General features: G+C 41.0%; 1 protein-coding gene across 2 annotated transcripts in view; it reads right to left on the reverse strand.

Annotated features, from left to right (window-relative positions):
• The window catches only part of CRIPT (CXXC repeat containing interactor of PDZ3 domain), a 60,892-nt gene that overhangs the window by 19,739 nt on the left and 16,398 nt on the right, over nucleotides 1-24,755 (reverse strand). Inside the window, exon 5 of one of the 2 annotated variants that reach the window (XM_073213570.1) lies at nucleotides 10,199-10,647. The exons of the other annotated variant lie outside the window; for it this stretch is intronic. Within the exon in view, the coding sequence (XP_073069671.1) occupies nucleotides 10,637-10,647 (11 nt within the window). The 3' untranslated portion in view covers nucleotides 10,199-10,636. Of the gene's footprint in view, nucleotides 1-10,198; nucleotides 10,648-24,755 lie in introns of those variants that run through there. 2 annotated transcript variants of the gene reach the window in all.

A 24,755-nucleotide genomic window follows, 5' to 3' on the forward strand; every position in this document is an offset into this window, starting at 1 on the left:
ATAGCAACACAATTTTGTAGCATATAGATTTATATGTTTGATCATTCGTGGCTTATTTTTATACACTGATATGTATTTACAGTAGCCATTTATGTGCTGAATGTCATTGTTTGCTGCCAATGGGACTAGGCTGAACATTTTAGGAAACCTATTTTTACCATCATAAGTAGTTGGGGATATATATAGATGTTTCCACTCCTTAAAGAAGGCAACTTTGGGGGATTCATTTGATGTGTAATATTTTAATCCTCTTATACCTACCTTCTGAAAATGTGTCCACAACAGCTTCACTAAAGCACAGTTCCAAAAGCACCAGGACAGGCCCTGGAATGGTTGGGCAGGAGCTGCATCTGTCCTCTGTGTAGGACTGTTGGGTTGGAAAGGATTTTCTCTTTTAGCAATTCTTCTCCTTCTGAACAACCCCAACTTGTTCTGCTCATTCCTTCACTGTGTCCTCTCAATATTTATGGACTCTTTTCCCTTGGAATTGTGTAGTGCATGCTGCTCTGTGAGAATTCTTTTCTAGAGAGCCAGAAACTCCCAAGCTCTGGGACCTGCTGCCTCATTAGCCCGGACTTCCCAGAGCAGGGGCTGGTTCTCTCCCAGCCAGCCTTGGACACTGATGGGACAGAAGCATGCTCTTCTCCTCCTGTCTCCTCCCTAGGCCCCTTGGGAAGGTGGCTGCTTTTAGCTGACTGACCTCAGGTTGCCATCGAACCACATAGTTCAAACAGGAACACAGGCAAATAGACCTCCTCTTCATAGTAAAAATCGTGGCCAGAGCTGTTTCACAGACCATGTAGTCCACTGGGAATTTTCAGGTAGCTTGTTGAGTCTACTTCTCTCCATCCTCTTAGGTGCTCTCCGTGACCCTTCCCTCCTCTCTGTTTCAAGCTTATTTTCTGTAACCTAGTTTGGTGGAAGAAAATCTTCTACATCTGCCTGTACATTTTGCCTAAGCTAAAATAAAACAAAAACAAAAAATAAAATATACGGCAAAGTCCTGGCATTGCCCTTGAGTCTTTGCAGCTGGCTGGATCATTGCTCATGAGCTGGTGAGGTTGGGAGGTGGGGATGTGGTGGCAGCTGGATGCCTATTAGAGGGCTTTGGAACCCCTTCTCTGAGCTTCACCATATCATATAGCCCCAAATTATTTGGATCCCTTTTGGGGCAACTGCTTGGCCTGGAATTGTCCCCTGAGTGTTTTTTTATTTTTTTATTTTTTTAATGAATTGGCTGCATTTAGCAGAGTAGAGTTAGTGTTTTAATAGCCTGAAAAATGATATCCAGATGCTTCACACAAAGGAGGGGGCCCTTCCCTGTAATTCTGGGCCTGCCACAGTCATCCTGAGCCTAGGCCCTCCCATCTGGACAGTTGCCCTGAGCTCTCTAGGGGTCTACCTTGGGAGACCGCCCAGGAGCTCCAACTGGCCTCGAACCCAAGGAAGGAAGGCAAACCATCTGGAATGCATTGTCCAGATCGGCTCCACATTGCCCAGGCACCCTGACAGCTTTTTGGGACTGTTGGAGGCTTGGATTTAATCCATCAGGCTCTCTAGTCAGACCTTTGTCTTTCCTTCCAGAATTTGGATTCCACAGAGGCACAATTAGACCTGCTAGTTGCTTCCAAGTTTGGCTTACTAAGGAAAAGAACTAAGGTGTGCTCTGAGAGACACTTTCCAGCAGCTCCTGGACTAGGAACAAATAAAGGAAAGGGAATGGTTTCAGCAAAAATTTCTTTCTCCTCTTTTTCTATTCCCACTGCCATATCCTGATCATCCATTCCAGCCCTGATGATTGACACTTATTTGGAGAGAAGAAAGAAAATGTGTCCCATTCCAGGACACTTTGGGGAGCCTTTAAGAATGGCAACCTGGTCTTTCATAATACCTCCTCACCAAGCAAGGTCTGCTTGGGAGAAATTAAAGGATAAACTCTACAGGGGAGGGAGTGGTTAGGAAGAGGTTTGGAACTATCCTCAAACCAAAATGTAAAATAAGGATTGAGGGTTTTAAAAAAATTCTTCTCTAAAACCATAACCCCCCCATAAGCTATCAATGAATTTATTGCAAGTTATTTTTTTCCTAGGACAATAAAAATTCTATTAGGATACAAGAATTACTAAGTTGCCTTTACAAAGGCTAAACATCATTCCTACCAGTTGTTCCTACTTCTGATGTGTTTCTTCATAAATAAGCAAAGGATAATTTGACCCAAATCCCTGACTACCAGAGCACAGATTCCAAGTTATCTTGGATCCAAATTTAAGTGAATCTAGTGGGCCTCCTATCAGGCTAGTTCTCTCAAATGGTTAGAGTGTAATGACAATGAATCCCAGAATAACCCAATACCATCACCTAAGAGTTGCCTCCACGATGTTTGGTACCTGGAGGGATGTTTCCTGTCCCTGCATGAGTTGTCCAGCTGGCAGTTGTTTCTGTGTCAAGGATTCCTTCTGCTTCGCCCACTCCCACTTTTAGCCTCTGCTCACCCCTTTGGTGTTGCCCACCTGTAACTAGCAGATTACAGCCTACAACTGAGATACAGGAGCACTAGCTACCTATGATTCTCAGTCGGGGGGAGGGAGTGAAGCAGGCCACACTTCTGTGTGTTGTCCTGTTTCCTCCCTCCTCATGGCACCACCACAAAAGCTGTACAGGTGTATCAAGACTGGAAACAAGGAAGAGGTCATACTGTCCACTGTCCCACAGCAGACAAATTAAAATTGAACAACATCCATCCTCTGGTCATGCCACATAGGAAATCTCTTATTGGCTACTTTCCTCCTAAGTTCTAGCTTCCTGCTATGTCACTCAAATTACTCCAGCTTTCTCCAGGATCCTCTCTTGTATTCTTTCCTTCACCTTCTATCTACCAATTCTTTGTGTAGAATAATTTAGCTAACTCTTTGTCTTCTTTCAGACCATGCCTTTGGAGCATCACTTCCAAAAAAAGAAAAGGCCTCTAAAGTACCATTGTGGATGGGTCACTGTATCTCATACCCATGCTGGGGACAAACCATTTGGAGCCCTTGCTCTCTTCAGGACATTTTTGTGCTGGATCTCACTGAGCAATTGAAGGAATGTGGCTAGGGTGAGAGGGGCTTGGGGAACTAACTGCCCAAGGCAGAAGCTGGTGCTGGAAGTGCCAGTGATATGATAGGTAGACAAGCATCCCAAGGCCAAAATTTCATTTTTGATTTCATATCAGGTGAGCCTGGGACAGTTGCCCTGAGCTCTCTAGGGGTCTACCTTGGGACCCCTCTGGGTTCCAATCTGGCAGGCAGAGTGCAGACCCAGGGAATTCAAGAGGCCATCAGTGCTCAGAAGACCTCTCAGTAAGCAGATATCATGTAGGAGGCTTGCTCATGTGCTGCAGGACCTAGGCACTAGATTTGGGTGTAGGCCAACACTCCAGCCAAGAAACGGGGCCAACAGAATCTCCCACCATTGGATGGTCATTAAGAATGAAGCTTCAGTTTCAGAAGGGGACTTGGGTGCTAGGCAGGATAAAGGAATTAAATATCATACACTAAGGTCAAAGCTCTGGTAAACATGGCAGATGTAGAAAGAGCTTTAATTCAGGGCCAATATGCATGACTGGTGGTCACCAGAGAAGCCTCAGATCTCTGGCTCATTTACCAGCAAGGATACAAAGGGAGTAATGTAGGAACTAGGCACCTGGATGTGGGAACAGGACTTGATTGTAAGTCTCACTGGATGACAGGGTCAGTGGCCAAGCTGAGCTATTGATGTTCTCAGCCAGGAGGGCCAGTGAGGTTGGACTGGGGAAGAGAGAGGAAGAGGAAACAATGTGGAGACTGGTAATCTTCAGCAATTAAGGATAGCATGTTTATTATTAGATTAAGACTGTCTGGCACTCTGGCCATGCACCAGCCTGAAGTGGTGGGGAAAGCACCAGATTAGCAGTTAGGAATCTCTCATCTAGTCTGGCTTTAAGCAATTACCAGTGGTGGGTGGGCCCTTGGACACACACTTTCATTAACTGTTAGGCTTCAGTTTCCTCATCTGTGACATCAGGAATTTGGGCTAAGTCAGTGTTCTCAAAGTGTGGTCCTCAGGCTGGCCATATCAGCGTCACCTGGGAGGTTATAAAAATGCAAGTTCTTAGGTCTCACCCTATAACCACTGAATCAGAAACCCTGGGAGTGAGGCCTAGCAATCTGTGCTTTAATAAGCCTCCAGGTAATTCTGATGTACAGCAAAGTTCGAGACATACTGTGCTAAATAATTTCTTAGTCCCTGTGTGCTCAAATGCTTTTGGATCTGTTAGAAGAGATGAAATAATTTCTCTGTTTCTCTATCTCTCCCCCCACCCCCCACCCCACACGAACACAGCTACATACAATTCAGCCAGTAAAATACCAGTCTTCTGATTCTGTAGTTAAAAGCTCCATAAGCAAGTCTTCACTACATGTCCCAGAAACCCAGCCCACATCCTCTTTCTCCTCTGCCTGTCACTAAAATCAGAGCCTGCCTCTGAGCATTAGTGTTCTAGTCAGCGGGTGGCAAATTGTACAATAAACTTTTGTCTCCTCTGCCTCCTGCCCAATTAGCCAGAGATAAGATAGGAGGATTTACTCTTTTCCATGAGCAAGGTCGCAACCTGAAGTCATAATAGAAGCCAGTTTCTATCCTGGCTCTCCTGAGGCTGCTGCAGCGGATTTGCTGAGAGGCAGGTAGATCTGCCTGGTAGCAGGGATTTAATAGGTAAAGCAGTGCAGGGAGGAGAACCAAAAGGGAGGAATAGCTGTGCTAAGCCTGTTGCCTTCTAGTTTAAAAAAAAATTATAGATCTATTTATAACCAGTCTTGCTCCACAAAGGATTTAAGGTACTGCCTTCTTGTTGGAAAACACTTGATGCCAATACTTCAAATCTAATACCATGGACTTCCTGGCCCAGAACAAAGGGATAAGTTTTGTTCATGCAGCACCTGTGGAGGGGATAATGGCTACTCTGAGTAGTTGTTCTAGAATACCCTTCTTCCTGCTCATCCCCTTCCTTCTGCCTGCCTCCGCAGAGAAAATGTGATCATCACCACCCTGTTTCTTTTTGTTTTTAAACTGCATAACCTGACTCCTGACCTTACAGGTTTTTTCCTTATAGTATTTTCCCATTCAGATCAAATAAACAAGATTCACTAGGAAATATTCAAAAAGACCTGTTTGAGAGTGGTGGTCAAAGGTCTATCAATAAACGGGAATTATCCGGCTTCCCTCAGCAATCTGGTCCTCATGGGAACATGCCAACTGATCAATCAGCTGGATACATACTCCGAGTAGATTGTATTGGCAAGGGGGGAATGGGATTTAAATGATTTAGTACATGCTAAGTGCCTAGAAGAGAGTCAGGCCTATAGTAAATGCTCAGTGTTACTTAAAAACCAAACAAACCCAGTAATGCACACACATTTGTACTGGAACCATGAACATTCTCTTTGGGAGAAAATGGGCTGCCCCATGGGTTCAGCTAAGTTTGCTTCCTTGTGATTTGGATGCCTCTGAGTCTTAATCCCCAACTCTGGCCTCTCTTTCCATTTTCACTTACCTCCTTAGCCTAGAACAGTACTCAACAATTAAGTCAGTCCTAGTTTTTCTCTTTTTAAGGATAAGTAATTCTAGTTCCTTAATAAACCTCCCCAAAGGAGGCTTTTGAGAGAGGTTTAGTACCTGTATGATATCCCTGGGCCACAGTGCTAATGAAAACAACACAGACAACCTGATAATCACTTTTTGATATTGGCTGAGCTTCCCCATACTGGGTAGTCTTGACTGGGCTGCCAAAGGCTTCGGCCTCTGGATTTCAGATATGCTCTGGTCACTGGCACAATCTTTCATGGTGTGGACCCTACTCTGCCCCAAGAGGCCCTTACTGCTCTGCACGTAGGTGCTCCTCCCTGATCCTGCTGTTTACCAGTGGCTCTGCTTAGTAGGTTCTTTTTGGAACTTGACAAATCAATTAAAAATGTCTATAGGGAAGAGCCAAGGGCAAAGAATAGACAAGACACTTTTAAAAAAGAAAAGAGACTTATTCTACCAGGTATTACAACTTACTATTAAGCTACAGAAATTAGAAATTTTATTATTGGTGCATGGATACGTTAGTAGAGCAAAGGAATAGAAAAACGAATCCAGAAACAGACCCCCATACATATAAATGCGTAACAGAGAAGGCACCAAGGATAGGCAAGGGAGATAGTTGGTTGCCTAGTCAATAGGTAGTACTGAAAAATCGGTTTCCATTAATAAAGAAAAAAAGAAAATGGATCCATACTATATACAAAAATTAATTTCTGATAGAATAAAAACTTTAAAGGTACAATTAAAAATATTTTCAAAGAAACTACAGGATAACTATGAATTCAGGATAGGAAAGAACATCTCAAGTCATAAAAGGCAGAAGCCATAAAGAGAATTATTAATGTATTTTCTTACATTAAAACTTCAAACTTCTATTCACCAGAATTCACTTTAAAAAGAGTAAAAAGATGAACTACAATCTGAGAAAAAATATTTTTAACATATGTAACTGGCAAAAGATTAGTGTCCAGAATACATGAAGAACACAAATGAATCAAGAAGAAAGAAAAACATCCCAATAGAAAAAGGGACAAAAAACATTAACAGGCATTCACAGAAAAGCAAACACATATGGCCAATGAAAAGTGAAAAGATGCTCAACCTTTGATTTGCAAAATGCAAATCTACAATGAGATACTTATTTCATACCCACCAGATAGACAGATGTTTAAAAGTCTAAAAATAAATGCTGGAGAGAATGTGGAGCAGCCAGAACTCTCATACCTTATCAGTGTGAGTATAAACTGGCACAGGTGTAGGAAAACAATGTGGCATTTCCTGGTAAGGGTCAAGATAGGCCCACCCTATAACCCAACAATTATATACCCAGGTAAACACCCTAGATACTCTCTGTATCTCTATCTATATAATTTGAATAAATAGTCCATTTCAGATAATATTTTTAGAAAGTTACCATGGTAGTAGTAACTAGGTAGGTGGGGTAAAATGAAGCACTCACTAGACCTGCAGGCAGAAAAGGATGAGAATCCAGGCCTTACCACTAACTAGCTGTTTGAAATTAAGCAAGTAACTTAGCTTTTTTGATGAATCCTGTTAGAGGCTGAAGAACCACAGTCCCTAACCTCACTTACTCCTGGGGATTTTAGGATTAAATAAAATTATATAAAGTATGTGAAGTCATGTACTAACAGATGCATAATAAATATTTTTCCTCTTCCCAATCCAATTCTATGTCTTGTTTACTCCCTTGTTTTTTACTCCCTTAAAAATCCCTGTGCTCCAACCAACCCAGGTCCCTCCCTGACCCCCACCCCTGGCCCTGCACCCAGACATGGGTCCATGCATGAGTCCTTCTCCAGACTGGTCCTTCCTCTTGTCAATCTGCCTGGCTGAAGCCCCTCCCCTCCAACGTGGCTTCCCTTTGGCTCCAGCACAGTGTCTCCCTAGTCCCTTACACATTGTAAACATTAATAAAAATAGGTATCAAGATCTTAGCACAGAACCTCTTGTCAAATTCAGTTGGGACTGTTGTTGATCAGTTACTTGAAAAAAAATGACAAGAGCTGATAAGACAATGAAACACACCAGGCCTATAGTATCTTATTTTAACTTAAAACACACAGATATGGGTATATTTGCAAGTCTTCTGATGAAAAGAATTTTCATTTGGCACGAATTCCTCATCATCTTTCTTGCATCGTTTCAATTTCTCTAAGGTGGAGCAAGAACACAGTCAGTTGAGAAACCCAAGGTCACAGAGCTTGCAACAGACCTGGTACTAGAATGACTTTGTATTCCTCAGTACAGTGCTGAGTGGAGGAGTGTCCTATAAATTTAGTTGAACTGCAGAGAGCTGCTTGGATGGGTGCCCGAGGAGGGTTGGGATGGGAACAAAGAGGATAAGCTGTGAGATGCAGGCACGTGCCAAAGAAAACTTGACTTACATTATAACACTGCCCCTGGTGGTCATCCCCAGATCAAGTACTGGGCATAGCTATACACACATGAAGCTTCAACCAATGTCTGTCTGTTTTATAGCCAGTTGCTCATCCTGGGACTTAATGCTTTTGTATATAGTGTGTGTGTTGCAGATGGGTTTGGGAGGCTGGGGAGGGGAGGAGCACATGGCTGATGAGAGGGGCAGGCTTCAGCTTCCCTCCAAAGCTCAGCTTCTCTGGCATCTCTGGGCCCTTTGTCCTGTCTGTGTTTCAAGGTCAAAATCTAGTCCACAGCTACAGTAAGTCTTGATTGGATCTTAGAATACTGGCAAGCTCCAGCAGAATTAGAGTTCATGAGTAGTTTCCTAGGGCTGTTGATGCTTCTTGTGAGAGGCACAGCAAATCCCAAGGAGGCAGTATACATACACGCATATGTGTGTGCGTGTCTATGTACACGTGCATGTGTGTATGTGTGTGAGTGTGCGTGGGTAGTCCTTCACCCCACCTAGGCCGGGTGAGTACAAGGAGTCAGGAAGTGCCCATTCCAGTTCATGGCTCCTAGAATTTCAAGGTGCACATGTTGCTTTCGATTTTGTTTCTTATAAATATTACCTTACTTCTCTCACATGGGCACTGCTCCCCCAGGGTGCAGGGGAGGCCATGCAAGTCCAGTCTGTTTGTCCTGGTGGTGACCTGCTCAGGCATAAAGAATGGCAGGCATTGGCTCCAACTGCAGTGCTGGCAGCCAGCTGTTGGGGAGCGCACGGGATGCACAGAGAAGGACAGCAGGGCCAAGGCACACGGCGGCGACAGTGGCTGGGGCAGAAGGTGGGGGAAGTGGCGATATGAAACTCTTTTAGCACTATTTTCTCCTCCCCCTGCCCACTCACAGATCCTGGTTTAGGAGAGCTGAAGCATGGCTGTGCAACTGCTGCTAATCAGGAAATAAGATAGAAATTCCTTGAGTACTCTCGATGAATACTCCATGAGTATTAATAATTCATTTCCTGTTAGTGTGATTTAGGTTCTTGAGAGATTTGGGCTGGGTAGGAGGAGATTCTTCTTTGAGAACAGAGGTCAGAAGCTCTTAGATGGCAAATCCCTCTAGAATAGACTCCTGATTTTATAGATTTCAAACTATAGCCCAGAGGGGTTTGCTGAGTTGCCCCAGATCATATGGCTTGATGGCATGCTTCATGAAGCTTCTTTTTAGGACTGAACCATTCAGAAAAATTTCATCAATTTTTACACTAAATAAAGAACAAATTAGCAACTGGCTTCTCTGTTTATTAGCTTTGGTACTTTGTGCAAGTTATGTGTCTTTCATTTCCTCCTCAGTAAAATGGAATAAATAATACCTCCCATGATCACTGTCAATGTGCGTTAGACATCTATCTCAAACACTCTAAGGAGCAATAAATGCCAGTTCCTTTTTCCCTCCCTCAGTATTCCTTTCCTCCGTGAAAATCACAATAAACAAAAATAAGTTCACATCTTATTTCATAGACAGGCTTACCTCAAATCTATATGGTAATGAAATGTAAATAGAAATGTCTCAGATAAGTCAATGGCATTGTGACAGGTATTGTAGGAAGGACACTGGGAGCAAGGGCTGAGGGGAAAGGAGGAGGGGAGAGTGGATTAATTTAAGAGAAAAAGGCCTCCAGATGGAAGGCCAGAAAAGACTGTTTCCAGTTAGAGAAACGTGCTAAAGGAGGAACAGCCTTTCTCTTCAGTGAGGGAAGGGAGGTGACAGTGACTGCAAGAGAAGAGTAACAATGCTCTCTCCTGTGAGTACTCAGAATGCCACCTGTGGGGTCAGATTAAGAGCGGAAGCCAGTGATGAGCAGCCCATGGACCCCAGGAGGGTAGCGAGCAGGACACTCAATATCAGTCCCCCAGGGTAGGAATGGGAGCATCAGAAAGGTGGGGGCTGTTTAGGGATGAAGTCCAAGGAGAGACACCTCCCTCCTCTGCAGCATCATGAGTTAAGGAAGGACCTGCTTAATTCAGTTCATATTTGGTGAGACATGGGCACAGAGGGGTTTGCCAGCTTCATATACCAGCCGCCAAATTAATGATTCTAAAGACTGGTTTTATGTTCACTGTGCTGCCTCTTACAGCTCCTCTGTCAGAGATGTTTGGTAATGGAAAGCAGACAACTTGATTTGTGTAATAGATATTTTCACATATAGCATACATGAAAAAACAAAAACAAAAGTGTCATAAAAATTTAATCTGGTCTTTTTGTAACAGCTATGGGAAGCACAAAAGATCTTTTTCATGCTATCTCCTGTAGGATCTATAGCTAAGCAGAACATCCATGGAAAAAAAGTGCTGCTGTTATGCAAAATTGGACTTGGGGATCACTTGAAAGTTGAATGCAGTGTGGATAAAACAACTTCAAGGCCAAGTGAAGTCCAGTCTCTTCTTGGAAGCTTTCCTGGCAGAACGCTAGAGGTACATGATGACTTAGCTGAATCTCCTCAGGCCACGTCAGTTTGTGGGAAACAGTGCAATCACCTTTGACTTCTGGGGTTTCCAGGTGCTCATTTCCCACCACAGAAATCACTGTAGGGGAATCTCCCCTTTGTTGTGCTCCACTCGGCCACCTGGTGGCTCCACTGTGCAGCCTCCTACTCAAAACCTAAAACATCAGAAACCAGGGTTGAATTGCCAAGCCCCACAGCCATCATCCAAATCCTTCACACAGACAAGGGGTCCCAGGGCAACATCCAGGGGAGAAATGGAAATGCAAACTAGGTACCATCCAATCTAGCCATTTTACTGAAAAGGCTTAGGAAAGATAATCAATTTGGAGATGAAGCTTCACTGCTGGGAAGAATTCCCCAAGCCTCGGAGCACAGCTCCTGCCACTTCTGAGAGGTGGGATAAGAAAGGGATGGTGGCTTGGTTAGACAACCAGTGTCCATTCAAGTGCTCATTGCCTTTGTCACTCACCCTGGAGAAAGGTTCCTGTTCTCTCGCTGTTGCTAATTACAACTCTTACCAGGTTTGCAAAATGAAGTTTAACACTCCCTCTGATGAAGAACTTGGGTGAGTTCCTAGGACTTTGCCAGGAGTTAAGGCTATTTCTGAATTGCCACATCACTTACTAGAGATGTTCCTTTCACCCATCCCTGGCTGTGAGCTGAAGATTAAAGTCTAAATGGATGAAGCCAGGGAGCTAATTCTAGGACAAGTGTTTCCAGTTGGTGAGGATGGCAGTCATGGCGAAATCTGCAACATGGGATGGAGCCATGACCTGCCCAGGTGTTCTACAATATGAGGCAAGAAAAGGCTGCATTTATAGGCCTCCCAAGGCATCCAAGGCCAAGGACTAGGTCGGGGCCTCACCAGGTTCCTTAGTTCTCCTATATGGGGCTTTCAGCGACTTCTTCCCAGAGTTGAAGGCTTGTTTATTGTCCCTCTTACTTCAGGAATGTAAGGCTTGGAGTTTTGGGACTAACTGTCACTTCTCAAGGTCGTCTTTGCTATTTTGGCTCCTGTGTGACTGCAGCAAGTCATAGCCTCTCTGTGCCTCAGTCTCCTCATTTGTAAAATGGGATAAATAATAGTACCTACATGTTAATTCATTTATAAGAATTAAATGAGCTGATGTGTATAAAGTGCTCAAAACAGTGCCTGGGCCAAAAATGTTTATTAAATAACAAATGAACACCAAAATGGCAGAGCTATTTGTAACCCAGGTGGTTTGATTCCAGAGCACACATTCTTAACCGCTCTCCTATCGATTGTTGCCTGCTGTTTCTTCAGAAAACTCTGGCAGGGATTTTGGTTTCCAGTTTACAAAGATAGGGAAACTGAGCTATAGAAGTATGAGTCCAGGGCCACATAAGCTTCTCTTCTGAGAATTCCCTGGTTACAGTTCATGTGTTCTCATGGGCCAGACACTGCTCTGCATACTTCATACATACCAACTCTCAGAGTTCACATACAGCCTTAGGAGTTAGGTACTATTATCCATCCATTTCACAGATGAGGAAACTAAGGCACAGACCAGATGGGCCCTGCTGTCATACTGTCTTCTACCTAAGCCCTTCCTCAGGTCTGAAGCCAGCCAGTTCTGCCCTCAGGTCCTAAAGCAGGAGCTCTGGGCCAGTAATCTAGGGACTCAGCATGAAGGTATCTGAGGGACCAGCACCTCTTCTCTGCCTTGATCTATGACCAAGCCTTCAACTGGAAGCCAGATTTCAGCAACTGCCCTAGCCTAATTTCCATGGGTATATCAGAACCCCCCCTCCAACCCCCGTCTGGCCTGTTCTAGGGTGACCAGCCATCCTGGTCAGGAATTGCCAGTCTTAAAGCCAAAAGTCCATGTTACAGGAAACCTCTGTCCTGGGCAAACCAGAACGGTCGGTCACTCTCCACACTGCACAAGCCTGCAGCCATTCTGTGACTTGGGGAAGTTTTCTGTTGGTGCTTGGTAGTCCTTGCACCTTCCTATAGACCTCCAGAGAATAACCTCTCCTCTCCAAATGGTATCTTAAATCATTTTAATTCAGCAACAGCTGCATCACATTTTAAATCAAGAGAGTAAGGAACATTATTAGGGAGACTTTCTTTCCTGCTGGAGACCTCTCACGTTTGCTTTTCTAAAAGACACTGATGGAATATAACTAGTCAGGCCAACACTTTACTCTGCTTTTCACACATGACCCACCAAGCTATTCTTTTCTGTTCACATTTCCATTCTCCCCAAACACTTCTCCTGTTTCCTTTCAGCCAAAGGCAGGCAGCAAGATAAAGAAATCAGGGCTTGGCATTAGGTACAGTGTGAGAGGAAGAAAGAACATGGACTTTGAAGGCAGAAAGACCTGGGTGTGAATCTTGTCTCTGACATGTCCTTTTATGCCTTTGTGCAAGCTATTTAACCTCTCTGAACATTCAATGTCTGAAGATAATAATCTGGATAAAGTGCCTGAATGCAATACACACACACACACACACACACACACGCACACACACACACACACACACACACACGCACACACACACACACACACACACACACACACACATAAAATATAGCATGTGATGACAGGTGCTAAATGACTGATAAAGGTGGCCACAGTTCCAGACTGGCCCTCCCGTGGATGGGCAGGATCCTGACCCTACCTGGAGTTATCTGAAGAGATGCTGCTGGAGGCTGATACATGGCTGATGTGATCTCTGACCCAGTCTCATCTCACATTCAGTGTCACTTCCCTTGGACATTCTGATTACAAACTCACAGCGCTTTTCACAATTTGAATTCAAAATTTACTTGGGAAATTATCTTCCCTACCTAATGACAAACTCCCTAAAGGCAGAGACCGTATTCACTGTTGTAGATTCAGCAGCATAATCATTCTTAGCACATTGTAGGCATTACACAAATGCTTGTTGAATGAAATGAATTGATCAAATGACCATCAAAGGTACTAAGGGGATGACTTGATTCTGGTAAGGGAGATCAGGCAGTAGTAAGCCACTAGATGGAGCTAATACACTGCATGTAAACTATGCAGTAGGCTTTCAAGCCAGAGTACAGGTGGCAGACTCGATGTCCACTTTCCATTGGAAACAATTCTGCAGAGATTTTAACATCTATCTTTTACTCAGCACCATGGTAGGCAATTTACAATGCATTTTCTATAGTTCTCAGAACCACCACAAGAGAAAGCAGCCCATTTTACCAATGAATAAATTCCCAGTCATTTTAAGTAACTTTTCTAAAGATACACAATTTGTAGGTGACAGAATAAAACTCTGAATACCAGGTCTGTTGGCCTCCAAACCTGTGTTCTTATATATCCAAGGCTTCCACTTTAGTGTCTGATGCAGCCAATGAACATGCTTCCTTCTGTGACAAGGCCTTCCTGCCACAGTTTTTTTTCCCTCAAAGCTGGTTGTTGTTTCATCATATACCCAATCAGAACTCTCCACACAGCCACTGATTTCTAAAAAGTCAACTTACAGAGAGGGGAAATGAGAGACAGAATAGATTCAATGTCTCTAGACCAGACATTTGATTTAATTCTTGAGCTCATCTATGAGCTAGGTGTAGCACTCTGAGGGAGGAGTAAATCTTCAATTTATCAGTCATGCATAGTTCCTCATTCAGCATCTGTGTTTGCACACAGGCTTAAGTTTACAATCTGGTTGGGTATCTAAGACATTCACATATGGGACATAATACACTGCAGTCTCTAAGTGCCTAGTGGATGATATATATATATATATGATAAGAGCACTAAGGAAAAAAAGTATGTTAAGTGTTTGGCAAAATTGGACTGGAGGACCATTTGGAGCAGGAATGCAGACTTGAATGCACCTCTGAAGGCCAGAACGATTCCTGTGGCTGGGGTGGTCATGGGTCAGTGTTGACCTTCACAGAAAATACATTTAGAGAGATGGGTCCCAAGCAAACTAGTCCTTTCCACTAAAGGTGTGGACCAGCACCTTTGACACCACCTGAGAACTTTTTAGAAATACAGACTCTCCAGTCTCCTGAACCAACAGCTGCACTGTAACAAAGATCTCCAGATAATTCGTACACATTTAAGACTTGGGGATTAAGTATCTGTATTCATATGTCTCTAATACTTAAACTAAAATACTCTTAATTTCACTGTGTACTTTTAATTTTGGATTTTAATTTGCTTTTAAAAGAATGGCACTAAGTCTTGAAACTTCTGCCAGTCTGCTCTATAAGAACCTACGGAGATTCTTAATAGCTAAATGTTCCATGGCCTGTTGATTTATTAACTGGGAAGAAAGCTCTTATTCACAGCACCTTTGAGTGAGATTTGTTGTTTAAGAAACTAGGCCTTAAAAAATCTTAAAAGATATTTTTTGGATCTAGAAGGAAGTTTACTTTATATTCAATATAATTTCGGTATATTCTAATTCTTTGCAAATTGTTAACCTATGTATGGTATATGATGGAATCATAACACTGAACCACATCTTCTCAGGTCACTCCCTACCTCCCCACACTGTCCTTCCATTTGTTATTCTGGGTAAATGAAAGCTGTTGGAATGTGGAATCCGTGATAACTGTGATGGGGAAAGTTACACATTTAGACACCAGCATATCAATAATACTTGACTGAACATGTCAATAAGAAGTGATTGTGGCCCTAAGTTTTATTGTGGTCCCATTTCACTTATCCTCTTGAAGAAGCTGCGTAGATAAATAGCACTAGAAAACTAAGTGATGAAACACAGGCTCAGGTCTGACATGTTAGCTGGGTAGTGTCACGTCTCTACTCCCAATTCCCCATCTATAAACCTGGGAGGTAGAAGTAGATAATTGTTAAGGTCCCTTCCTGATTTAGCATTATATGAGTCTGATTAACTAGGAGTTAAGAGCATGGGTAGTTACTCATAACCCAGATTATACACTCCCAAATAGAAATGGCCACATTGTCCTTACTTACAGATATAAAAGTTGATTAGGCTGGTTACCACAGCAACTCACCTTCATGGAGTCATTTATAAATTCAGTTCTGTAAAGTGACAATCTTTTATACTGAAAACCTGCAAAGCTCCTCAATCCTTCTTTTGCTTCCATTCTTACTGGAGGCTATGGTGCCAAGAGCTGTCCTAATCTGGAGAAGTGATCAGAATTCTCAAGCTGCCTTTCGGTCTGCTAGAACAGAAGGTGCTGACAGGGGTGGGAGTGAAGGCAGGCCTCCTTTCAGTTTACTAATTCTGCAGCCGCCCTTCACAAACTCCAGCAAATATTTTGTGATGTTGCAAGGTGTTACGAGAAGTGAAAGGCAAGCTGTGATTCAGCTGGTATGAAGACTTTGCAAACAAAAAAGTGATCTGTTTTGCAGCAAACTATTATTTCTGCCAGAGCCCACAGACTGGAATACCAAAAATGATATTTCTGCAAGACATTGCCGTCATACATATTGGATTTTCGAAATAAGACCAATTTCAAATTAATTGGCCCAGTAGGTCCCAACATGTGGGCTTCAGATCCCTGGGAGCTGTAAAATTACCTACCTCAAGGGATTTATAAACCCATGTGTATGTTCCTTCTGTAGACTGAATGAAAAATATGCTCATCCATATGGATTACTTCTTAAATATGCATAAATGTTGTTGTGATGAATGTAAAGAGTGACAACTTACAATGTCACTGAATGTAGCTTAGCTTTTTGTTACGTATTTTCTTAATCAATTGATACTAAAAGTAGAGTTAATAACATGCTTGAGTTTAAGAAAAAACTATCTTTTTTTTTGTTGAAATGCAGCTTTCACTCGTCAAACCATTTGACTTGATGCTTAAATCAGAGACTATGGGCACCTTACCATTAGGAGAGACCCCTTCTCCCAGTTACTGGCTTCACTTTTCATGACATATGTTAAATAATATACTTACAAATACTGGAACCTTAAAACCTGTTAGGATGACCCTTAATGTGAGCACAGCTCCCCTATGAGAAATGTCATCCAGAATTCAACTATAAGCAGTGGAAACATTTCTTAGTCTACAAATTTATGTAAGAAATATAAATTTTTATTTCAAGCTTTCATTTCTTTGCATTATCAGAAATAATCTCAGTGAACGTGTAGATTTCAACCTCCCCTTTTCCTGGGATTGTGTCAAGTTTCTGGGGGTGGTGGTTATGATGTGCCAAGGTATGCGGGGGGGGAGGGGAGGGAGTGAGGAATATGGTCCTCAAGTCATCCTTCCACATTGATGTCTACTGAACCATCCTTCATCCTGTTTGCAAGACTCCTTCAAGTCCAGGAGTCCTCTCCATTTCTCCAGTGCTCTCTTGGGCATAAGGAAACATGTTTCCATGTCTCACTGGGGCAGAGAAAACTTTGCAGGCCTGCTAAGGCACTTGTGGTGACAACCCACCACATACTCATTTTTTTCTGAGGTCTTGCAACCTTCCTGGGGCTCTGCTGAGGATACAAGGATCATGTCTTTCCTACTGCCAGACCCACAGAAGTATTTGGGATTGTGCCACCTTCCAGGGTGAGCCAATGGAGTAGTGCACAAGAATTAACACCATCTCTGCCTTTGGGATTTTCCTGTGAATTTACTTCATTCCCCCAGGAATAGGGAACTCTTTTCTAACCTCATTATCTTTTCATCCAAGTATTTTGTCTATGCTGCCAGCTTTTTTTCCCCTTCTTTTTCTCCATCTTTTTCCTAAAGGCAATTTCTGAAACTAAAAGCCAGAAGACAGTCTTATTTCCCTGCCTCTTGCTATCACATCCCTCCTGTGAGATAAGAAGCACAAACTAGGCTAACTGCCTGAATGAGGGGGCAAGGTGGCAGGAAGTGATCTGCTGATGTTACTCAGCTACATATATAAATGAACATATATTCCATGGGTCCACAGCCTGCAAGAGAAGTCAACTCCAAATGAAATCAGACACTGAGCAAAAAGTAAACTTTTATAGAACAATTAAAACTGATGCAATGTCTCTATAGGCTCTTCCCATTTTCTGTATTGTGGCATTTGGAGCTAAGGGGCTTTCACAAACAACACTGAAATAAAGGGATCTTTTGCAAGGATAGAGTGAGCAAGGAAAGCTTCATCAATGGAATATGGAAACTCTTCAGCAAGTCAGACTGGGGTTTTGGGAGAGGAAGGATGAGATCGGAAGGTGAGGCAGCTGCATACAGTGCAGCACCATCCTGAGGCTCTACTCTCCCTCAGACCCTCTCTGGAACTTCCTTGCCCCTGGGGCTACTGGAAAGGCAGCTGCCTTCTCTTTCTACCCCAGGAAGATCTGAGGTCCCTTCATTCATTCAGAACTATTGAATTCCTATGCTGGGCTATATACAGAGGAAAAAGTAATCCTATTTTGGTCTTGGTGAATTTACCTAAGAGTCTTGTTGAACAAAAAAGACATGTTCTGGATTTAAGGATCTTAGTGTTGGGGAAGGGAGGAACCCAACAGAAAAACAGGTGAGGGAGTGATCTCAGTGTTACAATGGAGAAAATGCAGGTGGCAGAGGCAAACAGCAGCAGGACAACAAGCCAAGGCTTCTTGGATCAGACAAGAAGGAAGAAGTAGAACTTGAGAGAAGGAGCACCACAGCTTTGGGGACAGGGCAAGCTCCGACAGGCCAGGCCACAGGCTAGATGCTGCTTATGTGGGCAACGGCACTCAAACAGCCCCAAAGTTCCAGAAGCAGTGATAGCTATACATTTCAAATCCAGCAATTATGAACACACATTTTTCTTATTCAAGTAGCTAAGTGCTAAATGACTGGGCAAGAAAGTTCTATTTTCCTGTTTCCCAACTTGTAATTTTTGAATCGAGAGTCTAGAGGAGAAACATGGGGATGGAGGGTCCTTCACAATGCAAAAGGACAAACTCTTCCCTCCTCTCTTGGAGAGAGAGCGGCAGTTAACTTTAAGAATCCTCTATTTTAGGCAAAGAAGAATTTGTTGGCAAACTATGTAGGAGGCACCAGCATGAGAAATTAGTTTTTGCAGCAATGTACTTTCATTGTTGAACACTTGACTAAAGCTCGTTTGTTCCAAATGGACTGCCTTAGCTGAGCATGCTCAACTGAGTATGAGGTGAACAATTTGAAAATACAGTTTGTTGTCTATGATCCACAAAGATACCAAGTTAACATTTATTTTATAAAAAAAGAATAGTGTGAGAAGGCAGGGGGCTCACTGGTCCACTAAATCATGAAATAGGATTATGTTTCTCCAGCTGTGAAGAGTGAAAATTAATATCCTGTTTGGGGAACCTCAACCACGTCACCTAAAGGCCAACTCTATGTCATGGAAACAAATCAAAGGACTGCATTTGGAGAAAGGGCCCAACATTCCAGATCACACAGGAAGTAATTACATACTATTATTCTTGAGCGAATGTAGCAGGAAAATATAATCCTTGAGTAAATAACCAGAACAGACTAAAGACACGTGTTAAACTATAAACAGTCATCTAGATCAAATTACTTAGTAGTTTAGTCCATGAATGTAGAATAGTATGTGCTTTAGCTTACGCCAACAAGGCAGTCTTTAGAGATGTCTGCGTGACTTCTGGCTCAAAATTGAGTCCATAAGGTGATGATTAAGGAATTAGGAAACAATAAGGCTGGCCTGGGAAAACAATGTACAACTACTGTGCAGCTACTAATCTTTTATATCAACCCAAGGTTTTCCCAAAAATGATAATTTCTAGAGCTATCTAGAACAGGCATCAGCAAACTTTTTCTTAAAGGCCAGGTAGTAAATACTTAAGGCTTTGCAACCACAGACAATCTGTTAATGAATGGCTATGGCTATGTTCCAATAAAACTTCATATACAAAAATAAGTAACTGGTCTGTGGGCCATAGTTTGCTGACCTTTTATCTTAATTGCATAGATGTAGAAAAACTGTATGTTCTTTTGGAAAAATTATGAGCTCCTTGGAGCTCCAGAGCAGAGCAATTTCTGTGGGGCTGTGTGCTGAGGGTATAATGGTTCACTGGCTAGCAAACTGTACACTTGATCTATAAACATTACAAAAGGAGGCCTGGACGAGGACTGTCTGGTGTTGCCAAAGGCCAGATGACTCACAGACAGCAGACCTGGTGCCTGGTTTCAGGAAGAGTTATTAGAGTTATTAGTTTGAGGTACAAACTTCGTATGTTGATGGAATGAGCACACTAATCCAGTCTCACAGTCTTCCCACTTTTACTTCTCATCGTGGCCCTGTGAGGTAGCATGGGAATTCTGAATCGTACACCAACTTCAAAAGGTAAGTTGTACACCAAAAAGTTCCAGCTTCCTTTCTAATTCAGATCCATTAAAACAACTGTTTTGTTTGGGCAAGTCAGTATTCCTGCCATATTCATGGTTACTACTGAATGAATAATGCTGTGTAACTACTCCCTCCCCACCCAACCTCTGCCACAGATGGCCACTCAGGTATGTGTAACTTGTACCCTGAATCAAAAGATGGAACTGCATCCTAATCCTCTTTTCAGAAAATTTGAACTGAAAGACCAGAGGGAAGATACAGATGATGGCAGAGATGTAGCCAGAAAGGTCATGAGGCCTTAGGGGTTGGAATAGGCCCTCATGGGCCTTGTACAGGATGTGTACACAGCATAAGCAAAACAGAGAAAGTGTTTCAGTTTCTTTCCAGTTCCATGATCCAAGGAGGCTGGTTATTTCTTTATATTCCAGCGAGACTGCTCTGTGGATCTCTAATAGCCTCCCTTTCCGTTTTCTTGAGTTGTCTTGATTGGGTCTTTTCTCAGTAACTACATTTCGTGGTGCTCTACTAGGCACATTTCTTGCCATAACCAACATTTTACTTAATGAGTTTTAGATCTGCCATCCAGGAATATAAGATTCCATAGGTTCAACTGTGATTTATTTAACTTTTATACCTGCTAGAGGTAACAAATACAATCAAATTTTCCTTGTCAATGACTTTTCAATCTGTCCTTTGCATTCCTACCCCTCCCACTACAGCCTTGTATTTTATCACTCCTATCTGGATTTCAGCCAGTCTTCCAGAAAGCCCCTTTGCCTCGACTACTCTTCCCTATTCTTGTCCGTCTATTGTCAGATCTGTTAGATTTTTATAAAATCTACTTTCATTAAATCATTTCTCAGACAAAAAGTCCATAATGCTTTCCTATTGCCTCTTGGATCCAATATGATTTGAGTATTTTAGGTTTCATAATCTGGTCCTACCGTATCTATTTAAAGCATGCATATCTCACATGACATTTCAACAAGAACTTCAATTTTAACCAGGTTAATCCCCATATTCTCTGTTAACATTTCATTCTTCATTCCCACTTCCATATCTTTGCATGTTTTTGTTCCCACCACTTTCCTTATTATTCAGAATATCTCCTCCCTGTATTAGAATCTAATTATATTATTTATAAGAAATAGAAATCTAGTATTATCTATAAAAAAGAGAAAGGATGGAAAGAAAATGAAGGCTGTTATCTGTCCCCTTCCACCTGACAGCCCACAATCCAAAGTAATAGTCAATATCTGGTGACCATTAGAAACAACAAATCTAACAGAAGTACATGTAATTGAAGCTTCTGGATAAGGACAGCAGAAAAAAATACACATCTAATTTTTATCCTTCTCAACCTCCCACATAGAACTACAATTAAAGGTATTTTTAGGGTTGGTGTAAATCCTAAGGATAAAGAGAGTGAAGAGGATATCAAAGGAACTAGAATTTGGAGGATAGAAAGCTGAAGGACAAATAGTAATAAACTTGGCAGACTTGAAAGATCAAACTGAACTGATACTAAGTAAAGATAAAAGCAAATTCAATATGCAGTCCAGAATCATCAAAAGATTCAAGGATTGATGGCACCTCTGTTTGGATTCTTGGGTTTCTCCCCTCCGTCACTCTGCACCACTGGCTGACTACCCCTCTCACACTCTCGCCAAAGTCTAAAGGCTTAGGTTCCAGAGGTGGGAAACACAAGGCAGAGTTGAGGGTGGGTATAAAGAACTTAAAACAGGAAGAGTAAGTGAATGCATACATAGTGAATTTTAAGTCTCCATTTTACCCTGCAGGCAAGAGAAAATGGAGGATATAAGCATCTCAGGAGGAAGTATCTAAGTATACTGACTTTAAGAGACCTCACAAACAGCCCAGAGATCATCCTACACTTGTGATTCTCAACTAGAGGCATATGGCAATGCCTGGAGACATTTTTGATTGTCAGAAATTTGGGGAGAGGGGGCTGCTACTGTCACCTAGGGGGTAGAGGCCAGGGATGTTGCTAAATATCCTATAATGTACAATAAAAGCTTCCCACTACAGAGAATTATCCAGTCCAAATTCTATTGTCACTGTTGATGAGCTCTTGCTTTACATGAAATTCATGGTCAACTTGGCCACCAACACAGTTTCCAATAGTCTCCCACTCTTATTAAGAGTGAGCAGAAAACAAAAAATGACGAGACACTTGAGGAACATATCTAACAAGGAAGATAGAGACAGATAAACAGATAAAGGCAACTTGGAGGAAACAGACTCTGCAGGAAGAGAAAAACTCTAAAAACCTACACTTCCTTTCCACATGATGGACTCCCAGGGACCAGATTTACCTTCTTGCTCTAAACAACTAGAAAACTAGACAAATTTAGAGAATTCCCATATACTTGACAACAGGCAGCTCAGGACTTCCTTTCACATCGAAGTCATGGATTTGACTTTTGCATATAGGGATCCAGGTGTGCATTTACTGAAGAATTCCCTCACTGACTTATGATGCCAACTGTGTCATACACCACCTTTCCATATACGTATTCATCTGCTGAGATCTGTTTCTGTCTTTGTGCTGGTAGCATACTGTCTTAATATTTCAGCTTTATAATCAACTTTGATCCTTGGTACAGCTAATTCCTCCAACTTGTTTTTCTTTAAAAATGCCTTTTGGCTCTTTGTCCTCCCATAAATTTTACAACCAGCTTGTTGAGTTCTATCTTGTTCAATAAAATTTTATCATTTTCTACATACAGGACTTGGATACCTGTTATGCTTCTAGTTGCTATTATATATATTTTAAAATTACATTTTGTTTTTGCTGGTATACTCAATGCACTTTATTTTTGTATATTGATTTCCTTCACAGTAAACTGGATAAACTATTTACTAATCCTAATAATTTACTGTGGATTATTTTAGAATCCACAAAATACTGGAATACTGCAAATAATGATAGTTTTGATTTTTTTCTTCTGATCTCTACACCTTTTCCCCCCTTTGTCTTGTTTTACTGCACTTGCTAAAATCTCCAGAACAATACTGAACAGAAGTTCTAAGAGTAGACATTCTTGTCTTGTTACTGACTTTAAAGGCAAACAATGCATCTAAAACTTGATATGATATTTGCTGTGGGCTTTTAATGTTATCCTTTACTAGGTTAAGGAATTTCTATTTCAGTTTACTGAGTTTTCACTATGATTGGGTGAATTTTATCAAAAATAGTCTTAATTTTTTTCTTTATTAATTTATTAATGTGGGTATTAAATTAATAGATTTTTCTAATGTTGGCCAATCTTGCATTCTTGGGATAAATCCGCATTGGTTACAAAATATTGTTATGCATTACTGGATTAGTTTTCCAATATTTTTCATCTTTGCTCATATTTGGTAATGCCTTGTAATTTTCCTTTCTCTTGAGTACATGCCTGGTTTGGGTAACAAGGGTGTAAGTGAGTTGAGGAGTATTCCAATTTTTGTCTATTGTTTGTAAGTTTGGAATCACTTGTTACTAGAATTCTGCCATAACTTGCCTATGAAACCATCTTATTCTGGTGTTTAACTCCTGATAAATTTCTCTAATGATTATAGGTCCTTTCAGATTTTTAATTTATTTTTGAGTCAGCTTTGATTAATCATTATTTTTACAGGAAACTGTCCATTTCATCTAATATTTTTCAAATATATTGGCATGATTGTTCATAATTCTTAACCTATTGTATGTACAATTATGTTCCATTGTTTATTCCTAAAAATGGACTATTCTTGACTTTTTTAGTCTTACTAGTTTTAGAATTTTATTACTTTTTACAAAGAACTGACTTTTGCTCTGTTGAGCTCTGTTTCTTCTATTTTGTTTTACATGTGATTCACTTATGATCTTATTTTTATTAATTTCTTCTTCTTACACTCTTTGGATTTGTTTTTCTAACTTAAGTTCAATTCATAGCTCATTTTTTCCTATGTAAGCATTTAAAGCTATGCATTTTCTTTAAAATTCTACATTCACCATATTCCACAAGGTTTGATAAAATATTTTCATTTTTATTTTATCTTAAGTATTTTCTCATTCCACTATGATTTTTTTGACTCATTGGTTCTTTAAATGAGTGTTTTAAATTTCCAAATATATAGTTTTTAAAAATTATCTTTCTGATTTCTAAACTTACTGTGTTGTGATTAGAGGATGGTTTTTCTGATATCAAACTTCTGAAATTGTTGAGACCTGTCTTATGGGTTAGACATGATTACTTTTTATAAATGTTCCTTGTATGCTTAAGAAGAATGTATATTATTCAATTATTGTGGTGGTATTTTATATATGTCCATTAGAGCAAGCTTGTTAATTTACTGTTTAAATCTTACTGAATTTTTATCTTTAGGCTGCTTATTTTATCAATTACTGAAAGAAGTATATAAAATTTTCCACTATAATAGCTTTGTCAATTTTTGCTCTATGTATTTTGAAGATGTATTATTAAAAGCATATAAATTAACAGTTTTTATTTATTTTGGAAACCTGAAACTTTTATCAGTATGTGATGATCTTTTTTCCCCTCTAGTAATGCTTTTTACCTTAAGACTACTTTCTCTATATCAACATAGCCACACCAACTTTTAGTTAGTATTTGCCTGATAGTTTTCCATCCTTTTAGTATAAACTCACATTTAACGTACTCCTAGAACATAAAAAAAAAAAAAATCAACATGACAGTATTCATCTCCTTAACTGGGAAAGTTAGTATCTTCACATTGATTATGATAAGATATATATTTGGATTTATTTCCTCTGTATTACTTTGTTCCTTCTTTTCTTTATAACTCTTTTCTCCTCCGCCCCCTTCTTAACTTGTTTTGGACTGATATTTTTTCCCTCTTTCTACATGCCTCTGGTTTGGAAGTTACATACTCTATTTTATTGTTTAGTTGTTAAGAAATCGTAACATGTACTTTTAACTTGGCCATGTTGAAAGTTAATCAATCTCTTTTCCTTCTTTAATGCTTGATCTGA

The sequence above is a fragment of the Manis javanica genome, chromosome 1 (genome assembly GCF_040802235.1).
Source record: "Manis javanica isolate MJ-LG chromosome 1, MJ_LKY, whole genome shotgun sequence".
In the NCBI taxonomy this organism is placed as follows: domain Eukaryota; kingdom Metazoa; phylum Chordata; class Mammalia; order Pholidota; family Manidae; genus Manis; species Manis javanica.